At 42.0% G+C, this 14,389-nt stretch overlaps 1 protein-coding gene across 1 annotated transcript in view; it reads right to left on the reverse strand.

Annotated features, from left to right (window-relative positions):
• Positions 1-14,389, reverse strand: part of ebf2 (EBF transcription factor 2) — a 144,901-nt gene that overhangs the window by 112,433 nt on the left and 18,079 nt on the right. The window contains exons 4-6 of the mRNA XM_034170337.1: positions 11,168-11,223; positions 10,992-11,065; positions 9,521-9,589 (exon numbers count right to left, since the gene is read on the reverse strand). Of these exons, the coding sequence (XP_034026228.1) occupies positions 9,521-9,589; positions 10,992-11,065; positions 11,168-11,223 (199 nt within the window). The remainder of the gene's footprint in view (positions 1-9,520; positions 9,590-10,991; positions 11,066-11,167; positions 11,224-14,389) is intronic.

Below are 14,389 nucleotides of genomic sequence, written 5' to 3' on the forward strand. Positions count from 1 at the left end.
CCCCTCCCTGAGCCTGGTTCTGCTGGAGGTTTCTTCCTGTTAAAAGGGAGTTTTTCCTTCCCACTGTAGCCAAGTGCTTGCTCACAGGGGGTCGTTTTGACCGTTGGGGTTTTACATAATTATTGTATGGCCTTGCCTTACAATATAAAGCGCCTTGGGGCAACTGTTTGTTGTGATTTGGCGCTATATAAAAAAAATTGATTGATTGATAATAATCATTATATTTAGTTTGTCCATTTACTTACGGGGTCTTAAAATAGAGGGACTATATTTAAAAATGGCTGTAATTCCTAAATTGTTAATAAAATATTCATGTTAAACCCATTTGATTGAAGTTTCACTACAATCGAATCTTTATTATTTCATTTCAACCACATTGTGGTGATGTACAGAAGCAAAACTACAAAAAGCAAAAAGTACTACAAAAAGTACTTATGGAACAGACTGTATACTGCAGCCTGCTTGTACTACATACAGTATGTTGTAAATATTATTTACATGTGAAATAGACATTTTAGGTATGTGATGCAAAAATACGTTTAGCCTGCACTCCATTCATTCATTGTAATCACAGGCAGGAGTGGAGCTGTTGGTGTCTTCAATGGCTGTAAATGCAAAGGAACAACCACAATGCTTCAAAACTGTGCCAGGTCTATGACATTTAAAACATTGTTTTCCACTAGGTTCAGATAATTCGCACTATTAAAAACCATTAAAATCAACATGACACATGAAGCTTTCTCGGGACATGTAATCCATCACACAACCCCTGGCAAAAATTATAGAATCACCGGCCTCGGAGGATGTTCATTCAGTTGTTTAATTTTGTAGAAAAAAAGCAGATCACAGACATGACACTAAACTAAAGTCATTTCAAATGGAAACTTTCTGGCTTTAAGAAACACTATAAGAAATCAGGAAAAAAAAATTGTGGCAGTCAGTAACGGTTACTTTTTTAGACCAAGCAGAGGGAAAAAATATGGAATCACTCAATTCTGAGGAAAAAAATTATGGAATCATGAAAAACAAAAGAACGCTCCAACACATCACTAGTATTTTGTTGCACCACCTCTGGCTTTTATAACAGCTTGCAGTCTCTGAGGCATGGACTTAATGAGTGACAAACAGTACTCTTCATCAATCTGGCTCCAACTTTCTCTGATTGCTGTTGCCAGATCAGCTTTGCAGGTTGGAGCCTTGTCATGGACCATTTTCTTCAACTTCCACCAAAGATTTTCAGTTGGATTAAGATCCGGACTATTTGCAGGCCATGACATTGACCATATGTGTCTTTTTGCAAGGAATGTTTTCACAGTTTTTGCTCTATGGCAAGATGCATTATCATCTTGAAAAATGATTTCATCATCCCGAAACATCCTTTCAATTGATGAGATAAGAAAAGTGTCCAAAATATCAACATAAACTTGTGCATTTATTGATGATGTAATGACAGCCATCTCCCCAGTGCCTTTACCTGACATGCAGCCCCATATCATCAATGACTGTGGAAATTTACATGTTCTCTTCAGGCAGTCATCTTTATAAATCTCATTGGAACGGCACCAAACAAAAGTTCCAGCATCATCACCTTGCCCAATGCAGATTCGAGATTCATCACTGAATATGACTTTCATCCAGTCATCCACAATCCACGACTGAGTTATTTTCATTAGTTACTTCATCCAAACCATCAACATGCTTATTAGACCCCATTCCTGCCAGGCTGCTCAAGGAAGTCCTACCATTATTTAATGCTTCAATCTTAAATATGATCAATCTATCTTTGTTAGTTGGTTATGTACCACAGGCCTTTAAGGTGGCAGTAATTAAACCATTACTTAAAAAGCCATCACTTGACCCAGCTATCTTAGCTAATTATAGGCCAATCTCCAACCTTCCTTTTCTCTCAAAGATTCTTGAGAGGGTAGTTGTAAAACAGCTAACTGATCACCTGCAGAGGAATGGTCTATTTGAAGAGTTTCAGTCAGGTTTTAGAATTCATCATAGTACAGAAACAGCATTAGTGAAGGTTACAAATGATCTTCTTATGGCTTCGGACAGTGGACTTATCTCTGTGCTTGTTCTGTTGGACCTCAGTGCTGCTTTTGATACTGTTGACCATAAAATTTTATTACAGAGATTAGAGCATGTCATAGGTATTAAAGGCATTGCGCTGCGGTGGTTTGAATCATATTTGTCTAATAGATTACAGTTTGTTCATGTAAATGGGGAATCTTCTTCACAGACTAAAGTTAATTATGGAGTTCCACAAGGTTCTGTGCTAGGACCAATTTTATTCACTTTATACATGCTTCCCTTGGGCAGTATTATTAGACGGTATTGCTTAAATTTTCATTGTTACGCAGATGATACCCAGCTTTATCTATCCATGAAGCCAGAGGATACACACCAATTAGCTAAACTGCAGGATTGTCTTACAGACATAAAGACATGGATGACCTCTAATTTCCTGCTTTTAAACTCAGATAAAACTGAAGTTATTGTACTTGGCCCCACAAATCTTAGAAGCATGGTGTCTAACCAGATCGTTACTCTGGATGGCATTTCCCTGATCTCTAGTAATACTGTGAGAAATCTTGGAGTTATTTTTGATCAGGATATGTCATTCAAAGCGCATATTAAACAAATCGGCTCGCAGCCGCCGCGACGCTCCGCCACAGGAAAAACACCTCTGTTGGAAGCCTTAAGGACAAGTTGGAACATGTCCAGCTGTTAAACAATTTCTCATATACTCACTCCACTGAAAGCCATCAAAAGCCGCCTGGATTTTACAAATGGTTATCAACACGGAGGTGTTTTTCCTGTGCCGCCGCTCCGCGCCGGCTGCGTCCCGACGCGCGGACCCGTCCGCATGTCTTTCATTAAAAAAATCTCCTTTAACAGTGGAATATCTGGATAAAATGCTGAAACCGACTTCTTCTGAAACTTCTCTGTTCTCTCACGACGTCCTGGATCAATAGAGCCTGAAATGTGGAGGTTTTCAGCTTGAAACAGGCTGATGACGCCGCCTGAGAGCGCAGCGCGATGTCTCGCACCGTGGGAAGTCCTTAAAGCGACAGTGTCACCTCAAAATCTCTCATCAGCCGTTAAAATTTTCACTGAAAACCAGCTTAATTTTTCGAAACATGTCCACTTCGATGTGTCTCACAGGTTTAGAAAAAATTTTGATCAAACAAAGCACCAGTCTCTCAGCAACTTCTCAGACAAAGGAATTCCGACGAGGGGCTGGACGACTCCTCCCACAAGGAGTGCTCACAGGCAAATGACATCACCGACAGGCGTGGAAAAACTCACGCATGCGCACGAGGGTTCTTGCATGTCTGACGTAAAAACATATGAATGAAATCCATATAGTTTTTGAAAAAAATAAAAAGGACCTATACTTTATGGACAGACCTCGTATTTGTGGATCTCAACTGCAGTTTTGCGCTGAGAATGTCTCAATATTGCGTAACTGAGCAAAGTGATAAATGTGTGTGTTCAGTGATCCACCAATGCTGAAGCACCCTTCACAAACAGAATTTTCAGTTTTGCAAATAAACATTTATTTGTAAAAACCCACACACAAGTTACAAATCAGAAATTTGTGTTTGTGGATCACAAAGCACATGATTCTGAGTGATTTGTGTGTGCATTGATACCACATTTTAGAGGAGCATGGGTGACTAAAACATATAACTTGGTATTTATAAAGCAATTTACTATATATTGTTCATTTTGATGACATTTTGTGGAGCCCCTCCAACTCTTACCCCAGCCCCCCCCCCCCAACAAACATTTCCTGGTGCTGCCACTGCTAATGTGCATATAAAATTACATAAGAAAGCTGTCACTCAACTAATATCACCTAAACAAGCTTCGGAAATTTACATATTTAAAACCTAATCACATTAAAACATTGATAGAAATCAAATCTCCTGATGTCAAATTTCACAATTGATGTTTTGAAAAATGACATAGTTTAAGAAGGAATGATGTGAGCCTGAACAGGACAGCCACTACAGAGTTACAGAAATCCCCTGTATTCTCAAATTAATGCTACTTAATTTGCAGTTGCATTAAAATTTGAAGAAATGTAGACAAAAGGGTATTTATTCTATTACACTGATTTACATGCGCAGGAGTGGTGACCATGTGGTGGTAGTTCCTGAAAACATTTGCGTAGCATAAATACCCCTCGTGTGACTCAGGCGCTTCAGTTGTGACACATTTTTGGGTAGTTTCCATTTTCATGATACGCGGAAATGGGTGGTGGGCAAGTGGTTAGTGTACTTTGTCTCAGTGCGGAAGGTTCCTGGTTCATGTGGAGTTGCATGAGGAAGGGGCAACGGCGTAAAACTTACACCAAATTGAACAGGATAGAATGTCTTTATTTGTCATTGTGCGTGCAAGCACAACCAAATTAAAAGTGCAATCTCACCTCAGGATGCATGTACACATAATAAATAAATACTAAAATGATACTAAAGTAAGTGCAATAATACTATGACTAAAAACACCCATAAATTCATCCTCACACGGTACAGCAATTGCATAAAAAATTACTGTACAGTGGTATTTAGTGCACAAATGGCTCTCAACATGCAGATCCACCCTGGATCAGCTGTGGAGAACCTGAGTGCAAACAAGGGACCAGCCAAAGAGTCTTACTATACTGATTTATATGAACAATGGTACATTAGTCTGAGACGTTAACTGCGGTCACTTTGTTTACTACACATAATAGTGACATCATCAGCCATATATGTTGTAAGTGGATCATAAAATGCAAGAACGGCTTCATTACTACTACTATAATGTTCAGAAAATACAATTTAAGTTCCTTTAGATGTACACTATAGGTGTCCTATTGATATCTCCTGATTTCCTTTACAGTGATTTGGGGAAAACTGGATTTCTCACTTACAACACAATTATCAAAAGTAAGTAGCGCACTCAGTGACCTGATTGGTAACATTTTAACTTGACAAAAGTTGTAAAAATAAAAGTGAACTTTGTTTAGGACTTACACTTGAGATTTCCTTCAAAAGAAGATGTGATGTTTGAAATTCAGTTTGCAAGAAGGCACATAGAAATTAGAGCCTGGAGTTCTTCTTGCACGCTCACTCTGATTTGAGAACTGCCTGTTCCACACAGGCTACATTTACATGTCGTTAATATTCGGGATAAGGTCAATATTCCGGTTTCTGAATCATTAGGAATAACCCGTTTACATGCTTAAGCAGACAGAGTTACTCCTGTATACATGGTCATTGGTATCATTTGGAATATCCCCATCTAAACAGCGACGCATGTCTTCCACCGGTGCTTGATTTACTCTGGCGTTCGTGCAAATCCTGCTTCATGTAACTTTTCGGCCACCTTCTTGTAAATGTCGCTATCTCAGTACTTTCTACCATCAATAAAAGACATTATATTCATGTCTTTCACGATACTAATGAAGTACTCGGTTTCCTCCTCACTTCAAAAGTGTGGTGCTTTGCTGCCACGTCTGGATTTCCCCATGCTTGTTTACCTCTGCTTCTTTGGTGTCTGGTGGGTTGTGCGCACCAGATAAAAACCGGAATATGAGCATATTTGGGTTTTTGCGGGTGTTTAAATGGCCGTGCGCAACTGGGTTATTGCTAATATTCCGGTTATGAAAGGCTTATGAAAGGGTTATTGGCTGCATGCAAACGTAGTCACAGATGTACAACAGCACCATACAGTTTGTGTTTATGAATGACTAAGACATATTCAGTGACTTGGAAATGTTCATGTATCCATCCCTGACTTATCTAAGGGCCCCTTCACACTAAATATGAATAAGTACAAATCGGGGAAAATCACGGCGGAACAGCTCGTATGAGCGATCCACGAAAACAGCCGGTGGGCAGGTGTGAACGATCCTGCTGCAATGGTTTCGTGCATGTGACGGTGTCATGCAAGCAGGAACACAGTGCGAGCAGCTGGGATGTGATGCACCACATTGCACTACTGATGTAGAGAAGAATAAAATAAAAAACAGCTGTATAATTAGTGAATATCACTGGGTTGATATAAATAATAAAGAAAAGGGGACACAATACAGATCCCCGCGGTTAAATAAGCCTGGTTAATTAAAAAATAAATGCCACTCAAGGGATTCGAACATGCAATTTACAAAAGCTCTGATTACCAGACAGAAAGTTTACCACTGCACTACAATCACTGTCTTTTCCAGTTAAGTGTGATGTAAGGCATCATGTGATTTTCAACTTCCAGGTCCAAACAAAAAGGCACACTGTCATTAACACTGAGAACTGCACTGAGACACTCTGAACAGGCTGCACTTAAAACGTTGCACACGGACAACAGCATTAACATCCAAACATAAAACTCTTTGTATATTGTGCCTAAAACTCTCCTGGATATATTAACTGGGTTTTTAGATAATGTTATTGTGTTTGTTATATGTAAAAATGCCAGAAGCTCAGGTTATTTCTTCATTATTTTCAGTGGGTGTTGCTGTGAGCTACGATCGCTTCCTGTTCATGTCATTTTGGGTGAAAGTGAAGTTTGCACTTTAACGTCCTGTTTATTGTCATTTACAACACTGTTTGTCCTCTTTGTTCCAAAGTAATATATATATGTAACATGTCTGAAATTCAATTTGTGTTCATTAAATTCCACGCAGGTTAAGCATAGCAGACACAGATCATTTGGAATATTTGTTTTAGCAAGTTTTCAGGGTCTCATGGATGCAGTCTTTTATTAACATGATGAAAAGCATAAAAAAAATTACATTTTAGTACTACAGTGGAACCTTGATTTACGAGTTTAATTTGTTCTGTGACAAGCTCGTAAGCCAATCTGCTCATATTTCAAATGAATTCCCCCCATTGAAAATAACTAAAATAATTTAAATCTGTTCCAGCCTTGTAAAAGAAAAAAGTTTTATCAAGTGTTCTTTCCTTAGAAACAGACAAATGTGGTTAACGGAGGTGGAGGCAGAGAAGGGAAGGACGGAGGTTTTTGCACACTGCAAACACAAACTAAACTTAAACTGTAGATCCTTAAAAGGATCATACAGACATACAGACTTTAATTGTAAACTTGCAGGTCTTTGGACCCAGAAACAGATTTATCATGATGCGTTACGTCAGAGCTTAACAACCAGATAACGGGAGTGTGAAATGGCTTAAATCAACAAGCAGATAAATGTATTTTTTAAAAAGAGAAAAAAGTGCCTTGATAACTGACCAAACGTTGTTTGTTACGGTGTATTTCTGCTAATACATGACTGAAAGTGGTGCATTTGTCGCACTGTTGGCTTGTCATATGGTTCTGTGTCATGCCGCTCACAAGACACACATGTCCTGTCAGACAGACGTGACATTCAGATCGCCTGATGCATGTCCACATGGACTGACGGTCCATTTCTCCCGTCTGTCACAAAAGCGACATGTTTTTATGTATTTCCACGTGAGGACAGCAAGCACACACACGCTGGTGTCCGTCAAAACATGGTACATGATCTGCAGCTGTGACGTCCAGGACCAGAGATGTCTCAACAGCTGTTGGCTCCAGCCACACCCCCGTCCATTCAGCAGACAGACCAAGGTATCACTTTGTGATCAGATGAGAGGCACCTTGCCTGCGGGGGGAGCATGTGAACCACATGCACGCCATGTGTTGGGGGGAGGCGGGAGACCACGCAAAGCACACGCACACATGTTGTGGGGGGAGCTGACACTCTGGCATGCCACATGCATACTTGGCAACTTCAGAGTTGTGGGGGCACTTAGACAAATTTCACCAACAGCTCGAAAGTGATCCTGCTGACTGTTTTTGTGCTAATAGCGCGAATGGCCGCACATTCTAAGTGCCAAGCGAACAGGGTGTCCGTGTGTGTCACCTGGAATCTGGCCGACACCTTCCGTGAGAGGGATTGAATGGCTCTCACAGGGCACTCTCTGTCTTTCAGCCGCTGGTATGCGCAAATAGTTGTAGCAACAGGTGTACGAGGTGTTGGAGGCAGCTACAATTTTACACATACTGCATATGATTCCTGCTTCATGCGCAGTTTGACCACATTCGTACTATGTACGAAGGGGCCCTAAAGAAAAGTGGTTTATTAAAGTGATTACGTGCATTAACAACATCAAGGTTTTTATTTTAAGCTTATAATGTTGTTAAAATGTTTTACATGAGTCCCTTTACATATTTCCAGGTGGTGCAAACATGTACCTGAGTATTAAAAAAACACTTTGAAGTCAAGCTGCACTGCAGTTATTTTAGGAAGTTAAACACAGAGGATAGATTTTATAAATATTACATTTTTGTTGAATCCATTTTGATTCATTTTTTTTCTAATTACCCAATATTATCCAACAAAGTTACAATGAAAACATTTTAAAGTGAATAGAAGCTTGATAATTATTCTTAGGTTGCTCAATGCTCATAATAGTGGTGGCCACGTGGTTGGCGCACTTGGTTTCAGTGCAAAAGGTTCCTGGTTCAAACCCCACCCCTGCCACATTTCTCCATGTATTGTGGAGTTGCGTTAGAAGCAGCATCCAGTGTAAAATTTTTGCCAATTCAACATGCAGATCCACCTCATATTTGCTGTGGCGACCCTGAGTGCAAACAAGGGAGAAGCTGAAGGGACTTACTCTGATGATTAAAAAAGGGTGGATCATAAGCATCAGCAAACTGACTTTAATGCAGTCATGACCAAAGTTCTTTAGTTTTCTGAATCCATTCTTTCACAAACTATTCACAAAATTGACTCATTCATGTGTTCAATCACATTTCTCAGATTTTCTGCACTCTACCTGGAGTTCACCTCCACTTCCTGAAGAAACAGTGTGCATTTGGTCAGAACTGGCCCAGCTTTGAATTATTCCACACAGTGTGACTTCCTGCTCCTGGGTTCAGTTTATTTTAGTTTGTCCTTCATTCAGACGTCTTGTTCTGGTTTTCTCTTATTTCCATAAGGAGCTGTTATGACTTGTGTTTGATTTACTCCAGCAGAATAAAATCAGTTAGCGTGTTAGACAAATGAAAACTCTTTTTTGTTTGTTTGTTTGTTTACTTGAAAATAATTTCAATGATATTCACTCTGTCACAAACAGTGAATCATTATGTTATTGTCAGGACAAAAATGAAGTGAACTCAGTGGGACTGGGGTAATGGTGGTTTGTAGTGTTTTTGCCTTCTCTCTTCCAGCTGTCTATAAGACATTGTGTGTGCTAATTGTAATCAATCACAAGGGCTCCTTGACGCCAAAAATTTCAATATGGCCTCCAAGATGGCTGCCATTTTCACCATTACCTAATGAGTTCAAGACAATGTCCTTCAAAGGTTGTGTGAATGATATGGTGAAGGCAGAAATCTAATGCTGTGGTCCTAGTAAGTTCAGACATGTGGACATTGATGTGGACATGATTTGTCCAGAATGTGTTTTTGTGGAAACACCTCAGAGAGAGGATTTTGTGAGGTGCTAGTCACTGTGAGGGACGTGGTTTGATCTCATTACCTGTCAATGATGACGGGATCAGAAGGCGTCTCATTCCGGTTACCGCAACTTTTCTTTTCACAACAGCGGCTGCGTGGTCAGTTAAAGAGACAGAAAACACACACCACACACACAAAAAGTCATCAAACAGAAGTCTGCCCGATTTACATGCACAAATCCAGACACCACTCGGCTTTGCAGTCAGCCAAGAGGCAGGAACACACAAAGGAGGCATGAGAGGGGAGGGTAAGAGTAGACAAAGGAAGAAAAGAGAAATAAAAGGTACAACAACACACCCTACAAACACAGAGACCATTCAGAAGTGAAAAGCCAGCCAGGCAATCTGTCACATTTATTTCAAAATCAAACTCACCCCCCCCACACACACACCATCCCATCGCATCCTACCATTCGTCAGCAGTCCTGTCCGAGGAGCCTGCTGGCTGCCACCCCCCCCCAGGTCCCCTTCACTGCATAACAAAAGTGCCCCCACCCCGAACCATCTGCCGCCCCTACACCTCGCCTCACCCCTCTCGTGTCCCAGCTTGGCCCTGCCCTGCCCTGCTCCCCCCCACTCCCCCACCCTGTCAGACGGCCTCACTCCCCAGCTGTGACGCTTGCCCTCTGCCTCCGCGGCTCTGTTATTAGCCAGCTGTGAGTCACATTTGGGCATCTGTTGGCTGCACAATGGCAGAGCCCACTCCTTCTTAGTCCCTCTCGCCATGTCCCAACCCCCTGTCTTCCCTCTGCTGCCCTCAAAACGTGGGTCACTGCATCACTTCCAGATCGGTTCTTCTCACTTTCCATCCCCTTCACCATATTCACCAAATAAAACTCCTCCAACAAGAACCTTTCACTTGTAAACACAACGTGAGCATGGACTTTGCTTTTTCAAACCACCCTGCTAGATTTTTGTTTTTTCAGGCTTTTCTTTTCATTTCTTCTTTTTTTTTTGCCCTGCACTAAATGTTTTAACATACTGTGATGCCTAAATAACTAATGAACAAAAGGTGGATTATTCCATTAAAGAGCACCTGGTGCTGTGACGTTTTGACTGAAAACCTGCAGCCTGTGAGCGGAGCTCCAGGAAGAAACAGGAGCCTGCCGGGGACATGCTGGACTACAGCAGAGAGCAGCAGGGGGCTACCACTGTAACAAGCGTGATGACAGACAGGCTAGACATACTACAGTCCAACCACGGTCTAGTTTTCAAATAGTGGATCCCCAAGCGTTGTCCCAAAACCACATTTCAGGCTCACTGAGACAAAGCGGAGCAATGGAGTGTAATGGATATTTGGATTGTGTCCCTGTGGGTGAAAGCTTGAATAAGCTTGTGTGTGTGTGTGTGTGTGTGTGTGTGTGTGTGTGTGTGTGTGTGTGTGTGTGTGTGTGTGTGTGTGTGTGTGTGTGTGTGTGTGTGTGTGTGTGTGTGTGTGTGTGTGTGTGTGTGTGTGTGTGTGTGTGTGTGTGTGTGAGAGAGAGAGAGACTCACCTGCACATAACCTCATGTGTGAGCAGAACTCTGCACATTTCTGGGTTCTTGTTTTGCCCCTCATAGGATATGGGCTGAAAGAGGTGAAATAAGGTGCAATAAAAGATAGAATTCCATGTGCATTCAATTAAACTTTGATTTGACACAGCTGAAGCAGAATATAAGAGTTTGCCAACCTGTTTGGTGACAGAATCAATAAGTCGTGCATAAAGATCCTGTTCAGTGCGTACACCTGTCAAAGAAATACAGAGACACATGGTCCTTATTGATGATTAAAATGATTTATTCTTGGCATAAAAGTACTTTTATTTAACTGTAAAGAGTGCTTGTCTGGAAGCTTCTGTGATCATTTTTCATTGCACGACTTATAGAAGAGCATGTCAAAATAATATTAAAGGCGACCGACCTACTGTGTCAACTTCACATTTATCAGGTCAAATCTAGGAGCATGTGCTGGTACCTCACTTTGTGGAGACAACAACACCACAAAACTGCCTTGGGTTCTGGATAGCAACCATCCAGATGTGACGGAGGCCAGCAGGAGTCACTGCCCAGACAGCAAATAAAGCCGGGCCGGATGTAGTCTAACATCTGGTACCAATCCTGAAAACAGATCCGGTCCAGACAGTTTTTGCACCCTGGCCCAGATCCGGCACGGCTCCACTTTACAGTTCTGGAACAGATCCGGACCAGATCCGAACTGGATCTGCAAAAGACCAACCGTTTACAGACCATATCTGGCACGGATCTGGGGCAGATGTGGACCACATCACAGCACCGTGGCAGGAACAAGTTTTATAGGGGTAAGTTCCGTGGATCCAAGGAAACTGATTTGTATCTATAACACACAGATCAGTGTCCCTGGACTTATAAAACTTGATTGTCGTAAAGAAACAAACCGCTTTGCAATAAGCATTTTAAAAAGCCTCAGTGACGATCACGATTACAGAGTACAGAGTTTATAACCACTAATGGATAGTTTCTACCGAGTGCAGATAAAATTGCTTATCGTTATGCCCCATGTTCCTGCCACGGTGCTGTGATGCGGACCACATCTGTCCCAGATCCGTGCCAGGTCTGTAAACGGTTGGTCTTTTGTGGATACAGTTCGGATCTGGTCCAGATCTGTTCCAGAACTGTAAAGTGGAGCCGTGCCGGATCTGGGCCAGGGTGGAAAAACTGTCTGGACCGGATCTGTTTTCAGGACTGGTACCAGATGTTGGACTACATCCGGCCCGGATCTATTTGCTGTCTGCATGTGCATGTGCTCGTGAATAGGCCTCATTCCCCCGACAGCCAAATGAGACTCTGGTCACTCAGGCCAGAGCCCAGGTTTTAGGTAGCTTGCCAGAGTGTGCACCTCCCATGCCGGAAACGGTGAGGTCACATCCAGAGTGGGGCAAGTGGGAGGAGTCAAATACGAAAAAATGCAGAAGCTGATTGAGTACTAGCCACTACACAGGCAGACAACCGGTCCATCCCCACATCTCCAAAATTGCTACCCATCTGCCACAGCCAGGTCAAACATAGGTGTGTCCTTGGCCTTCTTCATCACTGGGGTCCTCAACATTCAGACACCTATATGATGGATCATGTACAGAAGCTGATGCTCCTTCACAATGCAAGTGATACTCCTCATCTTAGTCACCCTAATTAACCACTTATTTGGTAAAAAGTCAAACCAGCCATACCCAAGGATTCTCCAAAGATACCCGGTACCAAAGACATCCAGTCATCACCTTAGGTCAATGTTTAACATCCAAGTCTCACAACTATATTGGAAGACAAGTAGCTCCAGGACCCTAAAGACTTGGACCTTTGTTCTCCTGCAAAGATACTGGTATCTCAAAACACCCCTATCCAGCAACTTCATGATTCTATAAGCTCTTCCCAGGTATCTATCACAAAGGCAGAGTGACATGAATGCCAGAGCCAAGATAAGTGAATGTCTCCATAAATGTCTATGCATTTATCTACCTTTAATTTTACACATGGATAAGATTTCATGTTAATAAAAAACCCCAATTCCCCATGTTTGATGAATGTACATGTAGACATTCTCTTGCAATAAGCAAAATTCAAGTTTGAAATGGTTTGTTGTAGACTTCTGAGACATATGGAATGAAAGTTTGTTGCTATTTGAACTGCTGCCTTTTCAGTAGGACATACCCAGTGTATTCTGTAACACAACCACATAGTCTGTGTTAAGAGCTAGAGGTGCACCCTCTGTGAGGGGGAGTGGGTGTGGCAATCAGGAGCTTCTTTCCATAAAGCAACAGCGACGCATTCCTTAGTGCCAGTCTGTGCTGTTTTTGTTCTTGTGGCACACAGTATATTACATCCTGTCCATGATGACTACACCTGGGATTATAGGTGGTTATCCACCCTGCAGATAACTCCTTCTTTGGGGATGTTAGTGGGATAGTGCAAGAGCTATCACAAAACACCTCCCAAAGCTCATCACCAGAAAACAAGCTCTGTTGTTTGTGCACTCTGTGGAAATAACTGAGCTGCTGCGTTCTGTCACTGGACAGTGTGCGTTAGGAAGGAGATGATGAAAAGCCATTTGAATTTTCATCCCTGAAAAAGAAGAAACCACTGAAGAGCAATCAGGCTACTGTCTCTGGAGGGTGGTTTGGCACTGAGGGATCATCTACTGCACAGGCCCTTGAAACAACCTTTCACTCAGCAATGATGAACATCTTTCACTCCCTTAAAAGGAAGCATGGAAAGCTTGGCATTGTAGTGGCATATTTCAGTTTCAAGTTATTTCATTTATATAGCACCAAATCACAACAAAAGTGCCTCAAGGCGCTTCATACAAGTAAGGTCTAACCTTACCAAACCCTAGATCAAGCACACAGGCGACAGTGGTAAGGAAAAACTTCCTCTGATGATTTGAGGAAATAACCTCAAGCAGACCAGACTCAAAGGGGTAACCCTCTGCTTGGGCCATGCTACAGACACAAATTGAAAAACGAATATACAGGAAATTTTGCCGGTGCACAGGATGAGAGGGTTGCAGGGTCCTACTTTTGGTCTGGTTGCTGCAGTGATTGCATATCAAGGGAGTGGCAGCTGCTATGATTGACAGATAGTGTCATATATCAGCCCTGTCAGCAAATGTATAGTGAGGTTCAGACATCGCCACTCTTTGGGTGTCTTGTGTTAAGTGATGTCTTGGTGAAGCAGGCGGTCTCACTCACAGCTTCACTCTTCTTGTCATGGGTGATTTCAGTGTGACCACAGCTACTGGCAGGGCTGGTTACAAAGGCAGTGTCAGTCCTCATGGTTCTTGAAACAGTGGGAAACATGGCTGAATTGTGCTTGCTTTTGAAAAAAGTTCAGGATTATGAGTTGCTATATCTTGGTTTTGTTGTCTAGAGCAGCACCAGTGG

This window comes from Thalassophryne amazonica, chromosome 5, assembly GCF_902500255.1.
Source record: "Thalassophryne amazonica chromosome 5, fThaAma1.1, whole genome shotgun sequence".
NCBI classification, from domain to species: domain Eukaryota; kingdom Metazoa; phylum Chordata; class Actinopteri; order Batrachoidiformes; family Batrachoididae; genus Thalassophryne; species Thalassophryne amazonica.